The 11,004-nt window shown below is 42.5% G+C and overlaps 1 protein-coding gene across 1 annotated transcript in view; it reads right to left on the reverse strand.

Moving 5' to 3' along the window:
• LOC140717007 (uncharacterized) overlaps nucleotides 1-8,996 on the reverse strand; it is a 41,028-nt gene extending 32,032 nt beyond the window's left edge. Inside the window, exons 1-2 of the mRNA XM_073030202.1 lie at nucleotides 8,637-8,996; nucleotides 2,217-2,288 (exon numbers count right to left, since the gene is read on the reverse strand). Of these exons, the coding sequence (XP_072886303.1) occupies nucleotides 2,217-2,288; nucleotides 8,637-8,996 (432 nt within the window). The remainder of the gene's footprint in view (nucleotides 1-2,216; nucleotides 2,289-8,636) is intronic.
• Nucleotides 8,997-11,004: the final 2,008 nt, after the last annotated feature.

Genomic DNA, 11,004 nt, shown 5'->3' on the forward strand with positions numbered 1-11,004 from the left:
AAGCATACTTTACGGAGACGGAGCGTAGTGATGATAGCGCTAAACAGCGACTCCTTTGCTTGCATCTTCAGAAAGACATTTACTTCCATCTTTAATATCTTTATTTTCCCATTTCTGGGTTCTTTTGAAGACCCTGACCTGGAGTTACATGCTTACTAACATTCTTTGTGGGAATGGGACCCACTCTCGGGGTTTCATAACTGGCCGTTCTTCGGCACGCCAAGGGCTTGGCCAAGAGTCCGGCTCAGCTTTGAAGGCTTTGGAGGCCGAGGATCTCCGGGCTCTGGAGATGGGCAGATCGAAGTTCGGTGTTAAGGCAGGAGATCATATGTTGTCAGGAAAGTCAGAATATGTATTGCTGTGTGCCCAGATCTTTGGGCACGGAGCCGGAAAAAAGCAACGTAATGGACTTTTAACATCATAAACCAGTGAGATGTTTGTTATCTCCCCACTCGCTGTGAAAACGGAGACACCTTTTTTTCCTTTATTAGGGAGAAAGAGAGCCTGTGGTATGTCACATATTGGGTGAAACATGAAGTGTTTGGGGTAACTGCAAGTCTGGGTTTTTACTGTTGCTTTACTCACACTTGAGAACTCGGTGGCGGGTGCCGATGCTGAATTTTTGCCGGTGGGGTGAGGGGGTGGGATTGTTGCTCGCTGCCGCTTACATGCAGGAGGGAGGTGAACTGCTGGGGCCTTTGGGGTTCTAACGTTTAACTGTTGTTCATTTTTTGGGGTGCTCCTCTGTTTTCGTGGATGGTTACGAAGAAAAAGCATTTCAGGATGTATATTGTATACATTTCTCTGACATTAAATTGTACCTTTGAAAACTTTGTGCCTTTTAAGATGAGAAGTAGCCAGTTTAAAATAGATTTGTGAGACAATTTTTTTAGCTATAGCGAGTGTGGTGACTGCCTGTAATGCTCTGTCAGGCAAGCAGGTGGAGCAGGTAGAACAACAATAGTTAAAAGGCATTTAGATGAACCCACCAAAAGGTAGGCACTGGAGTGATTATACACATTTGTCGCCAAATGGAATTAGCTTAAACTGACATAATAAGATCATAAAACAATAAGACATAGAAGTAGAATTAGGCCATTTGGCCTATTGAGTCTGCTCCAGAATTCAATAATGCTGATATATTTTCCATCTCAACCGCATTCTGCTGCCTTCTCCCTGAAACATTGGATGCCTGTACTAATCAAGAACCTATCAGCCTTCACTTTAAATATACCCAATAGCTTGACTTCCACAACCTTCTGTGGCAATGAATTCCACAGGATCACCACCCTCTGGCTAAAGAAATTTCTTCTCAGCTATGTTCAAAAGGAATGTCCTTATAATGTCTTTGACCGCCAGTCTAGACTCCTCCACTGCTGGAAACATACTTTCTATGTCTTCTCAAACTAGCCTTTCAATGGTCTACGTTTCAATGAGATACCCTCTCATTTTTCTAAATTCTAGCAAGCAAAAGACTCAGTGCCATCAAATGCATCTCATATGTTAACTCCTTCATTCCAGGTCATTGGATGCACATGATGGGCTGGGGGGGGGGGGGGGGAATCTATTTCTGTGCCAGAATGTTCCTTTTTCAATTTTCTAATGTAATTCCATTGTGCTATTTTCCACATGGGAATGGGTTGGATGGAGAGGTAGGCTGTCGGGTGTTGGGTAGTCAGCAGGTACTGAGTGTGGGGACTCACAGCTCCTAGATGTGGATGGAGGAAGGGGGTGAGGGGGGATGAGATGGAGAGGGGGATGAGAGGGAGAGGGATTGAGATTGAGGGGGTTGGGGAGGGAACAACTGATCCCTGAGGTGAGGTGGGAAGTGGGCTGGCCTGCTCCATGATGACTGAGCTGAGTCTTTTGAACTCTGAAAATTGACTCCCTTTTAATATTTATTGAGGTATTTAGACCACAAGCAATATTTGCATCTCACTGATCTGTTGCTGTTGCATTATTAGTTTAAGTCTCAATACAGACTCTGACAGGGTGACATTTTACACAGTTCAGAGGCAGGAAAATGTGCTGGGCCTCCCACTGGAAATCACTGGCCAGTCAATGGGACGGACAACATGAGTAGGGTTAATCGACCCCTGCCCACTCACCACAGGCCTCTGCACCGCTGAAGAGCCTCAGGATATTCCTGCTGCCCAGACAAAACAGATTAGATATTTGATATCAGATATCATACAGTCAAACAACTGGAAACCTACCGTCAGGTACTTGTAGATACATATCAAACATCGGATGATTGCCAGATGTTGCGATTCCACATCGGTAATGTCCTGTATCATTAGAGACAAGACATAGTAACAGTAAATATTAGCAGGGATGTGTTATCTCTGATTGTCATCCTTCCATACTGTTCACTTTGCCCATTTGTATTCACTAACGATGTGCACTGGTGATCCCACATGCGGCAGAAATACTTTTTGTGTGTGCGGTACATTGGTGCATAGTGACAATCGATTGTGATCGCTCTTCCCACAACTCCTCTTACTTTATCTTCAGCCCATAAAGCACCTGAAACTGAGAGAGAAATTCTTCAGAAAATGGACAGGTAAAATCAAATTTACACAAGCAGATTCAACATTTTTTAATGTTATTTCCTGTACAGGAGAGCAAAATCATTGTTACTCTGGATCCAATGCAGCACAAAAAAGCAAATGATAATGCATTAACAATATAAAAAGATGTTTTATTTAAAGCTGTCACTGTGTTCTGAGGAATCTGCCCACACTGTCAATTGGTACAATTGAATTCCACATTGACTGAGAAAGACAACAGCATCGTCCCTCATCACGTGCTCACAGCTCTTCTCAAGTAATGATTTTTATTTGATTGGATCATCATTTGTCACTGTCCACTAATGTCTCAGTGTGTTTCCATATTTTTGAGTCAATAGATTACTGATCCAGTCCCATTCCAGGCAGGGAAGCACAAGATCAGTGGTGGATAACTTACTGGAGGTGATTGTGTGAGATAGCATTCCCCTGAACTTGCAAAGGCAAGATCTTATTTGGGATACACACAAAATGCTGGTGGAATGCAGCAGGCCAGGCAGCATCTATAGGGAGAAGCGCTGTCGACGTTTTGGTCCTAGACCCTTCGTTGGGACTAACTGAAAGGGAAGATAGTAAGAAATTTGAAAGTAGGAGGGGAAGGGGAAAATGCAAAATGATAGGAGAAGACCGGAGGGGGTGGGGTGAAGCTGAGAGCCAGAAAGGTGATTGGCAAAAGGGATACAGAGCTAGAGAAGGGAAAGGATCATGGGATGGGAGGCCTAGGGAGAAAGAAAGGAGGAGGGGAGCAAAAGAGGGAGATGGAGAACAGGCAGAGTGATGGGCAGCGAAAGAAAGAGAAAAAAGGGAGAGGAAAAAAAACTAAGTATATCAGGGATCTGATTTGGGATAGTCAACATGATTTTTTGCATGATAAATACACTCTCAAAAAATTTTGACTGGGTTTTTTGAAGAGGTGATCAAAGGGACTGATGAGGACAGGGCTGTAGAGTTTGGCACATGGAGCTTCGCAAGGCCTTTGACAAGGTTTCACACCGTAGACTGATCTGTAATGTGAGATCTCATGGTAAGCTAGCTGGATGGATACTGAATAGGCTTGATGGAAGGAGTCAGATTGTGATGGTGGAGTGTTGGTTTTCTGACAACATCAGACTTTATCAACAGTGGTGTGCCATTGGAATCAGTGCTCTTATTTGTTAGCTACTGTTATTTGTCATCAATATTAATAATTTGTAATGATAATGTTGGTGGCATGAACCAGTGTTCAGCCCCGTTACTCCGTGCCAACATGATCCCCCCCCCCCCACCTGAGCCTGTCCCGTCTGCCTGCATTTAATCTGTTGCCTTCTCTTCTCACTCATGCCATCAGTTCAAGTTTAACTTCAAGTTTAATTGTCATTCAACCATATATAAATCCCGCAAAACGCAACAGCATTACTCCTGGACAAAGATGTAAAACAAAGGACCAACAGTCACACTCAGCACAAGGCACATACAAAATAACTGTAAAATACAGTCACACAAAAAAAAATATATAGTCCACTGGGTTTGTCAGCATTTAGTGATCTGCAGCTATAGGGCTCCTGGATTAGTTTCACTCTCTGACTCACTTTCATGGACTCTGTGTCTCATATTCTTATTTGTTTACATATTTTTATTATTTCCACGATTCATCCTCTTTTGCACGTTGAATGTTTGTCAGTCTTTGTTGTGTGTGCCATGTTGAGGATTCTATTGTGTTTCTTTGTTTTGTGGATATCTGTAAGAAGATGAGGCTCTAGGATCTTTACGGTATACTTTGATAATAAATTGAACTTTGAATAAGGAAAGTGGCCAATAGAATGGGTGATGGGTTTGAACCCAGACAGTGTGAAGTGATGTATCTTGGGAAATTAAACAAGGGCACATCTTACACAGGAGAGAACTCGGTGTGCAACTACATAGGTCCCTGAAAGTGGTAACACAGGACAAAGCAGTGAACAAGGCATATGTATGCTTGCCTTCAATAGATGGGGCATTACGTTCAGTTGGAATGGCCTGTTACAACTATAAAGGATGTTGACCAGACCTCACCTTGTCTACTCTGTGCAGTTCCAGAGGAAGAGTGTGATTAAATTAGAGAAGGTACAGAAAACATTCACAAAGATGCTGCTGGGACTGGAGGGTTTGGGTTATCGATAGGCTGGGACAGTTTTCCCTGAAGTTAGGGCAGCTGTGGGGTGATCTTATAGAGGTTTGCAAATTAAGAGGGACAATAACATGGTGTATAATTGTGGTCTTTATTCCAGGGTAGGGGTATTGATAATCTGAGAGGTTTGAGGTGAGAGGGGAAAGTCTTAGAAGGCCTGGAGGGGCAGTGTTTTCCACACAGAGCAGTGTGTACGTGGAAAAGGCTGCCAGAGGAAGTGTTGGAGGTGGGTATACATACACTATTTAAAATACATTGGGACAAATTCATCTACAGGAAAGCTCTAGAAGGATATGGACCAAATGTAGGGAAATGGGAGAAGCTCAGGAAGACTCTGTGGTCAGCATGGACGACTTGGGCTGAAGCTCCTGTTTCCATAACCTATAACTCTGTGACTCGGCAACATCCTCTCTAAACTGGAACACACTCTTGGAAGGTTAAATTCAGAATTCTATTTCACTGCATAGATGTGACAGCTTATGGAATCACAGTCAATCAGATTCCACTCAATTTCAAAGTTCACAGATCAAAGTACATTTATTATCAAGGTATGTATACTATTTGCAGGCTTGAAGTTTGTCACCTTACAGGCAGCTATACAAAACAAAGAAATCCAATAGAACTTATTAAAAAAGGACCATCAAACACCCGATGTGCAAAAGAAGCGAAATGTGTCAACAAGCAAAGTAGACAAATAACATTCAGAACTGAAATTCACAGAAATGTAAAAGTGAGGCCATAGCCACAAAGGCAGTCATCTCTGCAACCGATTCTGGAGCCCATCAATTGCAGTCCACAGCCTCAGTTAGGCAAAGAGACAGGCAAGCCTCACAGAGTAGCAAGCTGAACACGAGCCCATCCCTTGCTTCAAATGGTGTTCCTGTATCATTTTAAATGTGTTTTGAAGATCTATTATCCTTGTTGTAATCATGAAAAGCAGTAGCCTTGTTCTTGTGTGCACATAGATGCAAGGGTTCCCTTCTCATATTTCAGCAGCCAGTATGTTATTTGGCTGGGACCATAGAAGTACCATAGAACACTACAGCACAGTACAGGCCCTTCAGCCCTCCATGTTATGCCGACCCATATAATCCTTAAAAAAAAGTACTAAACCCACACTACCCCATAACCCTGCATTTTTCTTTCATCCATGTGTCTGTCCAAGAGGCTCTTAAATACCCCTAATGTTTTAGCCTCCACCACCATCCCTGGCAAGTCATTCCAGGCACTCACAACCCTCTGTGTAAAAAATGTACCCCTGATGTCTCCCCTAAACTTTCCTCCCTTAATTTTGTACCTATGCCCTCTGGTGTTTGCTGTTGGTGCCCTGGGAAACAGGTACTGACTATCCACCCTACCTATGCCTCTCATAATCTTGTAGACCTTTATCAAGTCCCCTCTCATTCTTCTACGCTCCAAAGAGAAAAGTCCCAGCTCTGCTAACCTTGCTTCATATGACTTGTTCTCCAATCCAGGCAACATCCTGGTAAATCTCCTCTGCACCCTCTCCATAGCTTCCACATCCTTCCTATAATGAGGTGACCAGAACTGAACACGATCTAGAAATTCAAGAAATTCAAAAGCTGCTGCTGGCCATCAAACAAAGGGAGCATAAGACCTAGGAGGAGAGTTAGCCATTTGGTCATACAGTGTGCTCTGCCATTCCATCATGGCTGATTTATTATCCCTCTAAAACCAAATCTCCTGCCTTCTCGCTGTAACCTTTAATGCTCGTACTACGCAATAACCAATCAAATTCCACTTTCAATAAACCCAATGACTTAGGCTCAGCAGCATCTGAAGTAATGAATTCCACCGATTCACCACCCTCTAGCTAAAGAAACTCCTCCTCATCGCTGCACTAATGCCATCTGTTGGTAGAGTGCATAAGCTTTCCCCGGTGGTCTGGTTTCCTCCCACAGTCCAAATACATGTTCGCTGGTCATTGTAATTTGCCCTGTGATTTGGTTATGGTTAATCGGATTTGTTGAGGGTTGCTGGCTCGAAGGGCTGGAAGGACTAACACTTAAATAAAATAAAGAGCTGATCTTGTAATCTGCCATTGTGCCCTCTGGTCTTGGACACCCCCAGTATAGGAAACATCCTCACTAAATCCAAACTTTCTGAGACTTAAAATATTTGATAAGCTTCAAGGAGACCCCCCCCCCCCATTCTTTTAAACTCAGTGAATACAGGCTGACAGCCACCAAATGATCCTCAAGCATTAACCCTTTCATTCCTGGAATCATTCTCATGAACCTCCCTCTAAACCCTCTCCAAGTCCCAGAAGTGCTCACAAGCTTCCAAGTGCAGTCTGACCAATGCCCTATAAATCCTCAACATTTCATCCTTGCTTCTATGTTCTAATCCTCTTGAAATGAATGCTAACATTGCACTTGCCTTCCTTACCACCAACTCAACTTGCTGTCTATGCTTTTATTACTTCTACCAATGTGTAAAACCATACTCTTTCCTACACTATCACATCTTTGCCATTCTCTTAACCTGCCTGAGTCTTTCTGTAGTCACCATGCTTCCTCAAAACTATCTGTCCCCCTACCTATCTTTGTATTGTCTGCAAACTCGGCCACAAAGCTATCAAAACTGTCATCCAAATCATTGATGTACAATATGACAAAATGTGGTCATAACACCAGGCCCCACAGAACATCATGAGTCATTGACAGCCAGACATGAAGGTTCTCTTTATTCCCAATCTTTGCCTCCTACCAGTCAGTGAAACTTCTATCCAAAGGAGTATTTTTCCTGTAGTACCATGGGCTCTAATCTTGTTTAACAGTCACATGTGTGGCACCTTGTCAAAGGCCTTCCAAAAATCCAAATAAATAACATCTACTGACGTTCTTTTCTCTATCCTGCCTGTTTTTTTTGTCAAATTTTTTCAGGCAAGATTTCCCCTGAAGGAAACCATATTTTATAATGGACCTCCGTGTACTCGGAAACCTCATCCTTAATAATGGATTCGAACATCCACCCAGCCACTGAAGTCAGGCTAACTGTCCATAATTCCCTTTCTATTGCTTCCCACCCTTCTTAAAGAGTGGAGTGACATTTCCAATGTCCCAGTCCTCCAAAATCATTCCAGAATCTAGTTGTTCTTTAAAGATCAGTACTATTGCCTCAACAATCTCTTCAGCTACCTCTTTGAGAACCCATCTGGTCCAAATGACTTATCTGCATTCAGACCTTTCAATTTCTTCTAAGCACCTTTTCCTTAGTAATAGCAACTACACTTACCTTTGCCCCTGTCATTGTTGAATTTCTGTCACACTGCTTGTGGTTTCCTCAGTGACAAATATTGCAAAATATTTATTAAGATCGTTTGTAATTTCTTTGTCTCCCAGTACTGACTCACCAGTGTCATTATCCAGTGGTCTGACATCAACTCTCGCCTTCTCTTTTACTCTTCATGTATCTGAAAAACTTTTGGTACCTTTTTTTACAAGATTGACTAGTTTCTCCTCATGTTTAATCTTTTCTCTCCTTGTGGCTTTACTAGTTGCCTTCTGTTGGGTTTTAAAAGCTTCCCAAGTCTCTACCTTAACACAACTTTTTGCTATATCATATGTCCTTTCTTTTGTTTTGTTTTTTATGACAATGCCACTGTCTCACAACTCAACACCCATTCCAGTGTCTTCAATACCGAGGCCAGAAGTGTGAATGAAATGCTCTCAGTTTGTCTGGATGTGCAAGTCCAACTATGTTAAAGATGCTCCACATTTCCAGGAGGAAGTGACAGACTAAACTGTTCACTTTATTTCTACCCCATGGAGGCTGTAAAGCGTAGCTTCTACAAATGCAGAGAAATTCCTTACCCTTACTAGAAGTATAAGAGCAGCAATAACAGAGTAACAAAAGGAAATATTTATATGTATTCTCCCCCCCTTGAAATTAGAACTTACTGGTGCATTAATTTCTGTCACGTAACTGCAGATCTTTCCATTGTTGAAGACTGTCACATTAACCATTCCACTGGAGTTTGCTCCAATCTGATTCGAGGCACTGCAGTAATATTGATGGTGCTGCTGGTTGAAGGATTGACAATGTAGAGTCAGTTCATTGGTATTTGAGATCTTTGGATGCCCAGATGAGGTTTGTTCATGCCATCTGTACTGAATGGGAAGGGATCCCTGGAAGGACTCACAGGAAACTGATACTGAGCCCCCGATACGTGAGACATTTGCTGGTGACAGATATCGAAGCACAGGAACAGACACAGGTTCTGTGGGAAGGAATTCAACAATCAGACACTGAATGAACATCGGCAAATCAGACACTCTTCTTCCACTTTATTAGGTACACATGTTCGCCTGCATGTTAATGCAAATATTAATTAGCTAATCAAGTGGCAGCAAAATTGGCTCAGAAAAGCAAGCAGACACAGTCAAGCGGTTCAGTTGCCATTTCAGACCTAACATAAGAATAATGAAGAAACGTGATCTCAGTGTCTTTGATTGTGGAATGATTGTTGATACCAGACTGTGAGGTTTTAGTATGTAGGAATCTACTGATCTCCTGGGATTTTCTCATACATCCTTCTCTAGAGTTTGCAGGGAATGTTGTGAAAAACAAGAAATATCTAGCCCGCTGCAACTCTGAAAGCAAAATTTCCTTCCTATTAGAGAGGTCAGAGGAGAATAGCTGCACTGGTTTACGCTGATAGAAAGGTGACAGGAATTCAAATAGCCATGCGTTACGACAGTGGTTTGCAGAGGAGCATCCGAGTGCACAACACACCAAACCTTGAGAAGTGTTTAAAAAAGGATCAAAAAGAAAGCCCGGAAATTATAGGCCGGTAAGTTTGACATCGGTACTAGGTAAGTTATTGGAAAGAATACTAAGAGATAGGATCTACAAGTACTTGGATAGACAGGGACTTATTAGAAACAGCCAGCATGGCTTTGTGCGTCGTAGGTCATGTTTAACCAATTTATTAGAGTTTTTTCGAGGAAGTTACCAGGAAAGTGGATGAAGGGAAGGCAGTGGATGTTGTATACATGGACTTCAGTAAGGACTTTGACAAGATTCCGCATGGGAGGTTAGTTAGGAAGATTCAGTCGCTAGGTATACATGGAGAGGTAGTAAACTGGATTACACATTGGCTCAGTGGAAGAAGTCAGAGAGTGGTAGTGGAGGATTGCTACACTGAGTGGAGTCCTGTGACTAGTGGTGTGCCACAGGGATCAGTGCTGGGTCCATTGTTATTTGTCATCTATATCAATGATTTGGATGATAATGTGGCAAATTGGATCAGCAAATTTGCTGATGATACAAAGATTGGAGGTGTAGTGGACAGTGAGGAAGGTTTTCAAAGCTTGCAGAGGGATTTGGACCAGTTGGAGGAATGGGCAGAAAAATGGCAGATAGAATTTAATGCAGAAAAGTGTGAGGTACTGCACTTTGGAAAGTCAAACCAAGGTAGAACATACAAGGTAAATGATAGGACACTGAGGAGTGCAGTAGAGCAGAGGGATCTGAGAGTACAGATACATAATTCCCTAAAATGGGCGTCACAAGTAGATAGGGTCGTAAAGAGAGCTTTTGGTACATTGGCCTTTATAAATCAAAGTATTGAGTATAAGAGTTGGAATGTAATGATGAGGTTGTATAAGACATTGGTGAGACCAAATTTGGAGTATTGTGTGCAGTTTTGGTCACCTAATTACGGGAAGGATATTAATACGGTTAAAAGACTGCAGAGAAGGTCTACAAGGATGTTGTCGGGACTTGAGAAACTGAGTTACAGAGAAAGGTTGAATAGGTTAGGACTTTATTCCCTGGAGTGTAGGAGAATGAGGGGTTATTTGATAGAGGTGTATAAAATTATGATAGTATAGATAGAGTGAATGCAAGCAGGCTTTTTCCACTGAGACCAGGGGAGAAAAAAAACAGAGGTCATGGGTTAAGGATGAAGGGGGAAAAGTTTAAAGGGAACATTGGGGGGGGGGCTTCATCACGCAGAGAGTGGTGGGAGTGTGGAATGAGCTGCCAGATGAAGTGGTGAATGTGGGCACACTTTTGACATTTAAGAAAAACTTGAACAGGTACATGGATGAGAGGGGTTTGGAAGGATATGGCCCAGGTGCAGGTCAGTGGGACTAGGCAGAAAAAAATGGTTCGGCACAGCCAAGAAGGGCCAAAAGGCCTGTTTCTGTGCTGTAATGTTCTATGGTTCTATGGATCTAAGTGGATAGGCTACAGCAACAGTACATCAAGAACATGCACTCAGTGGCCACTTTATTAAGTACAATAGGAACCTAATAACATGAC

This window comes from Hemitrygon akajei, chromosome 27 (genome assembly GCF_048418815.1).
Source record: "Hemitrygon akajei chromosome 27, sHemAka1.3, whole genome shotgun sequence".
Lineage (NCBI taxonomy): Eukaryota > Metazoa > Chordata > Chondrichthyes > Myliobatiformes > Dasyatidae > Hemitrygon > Hemitrygon akajei.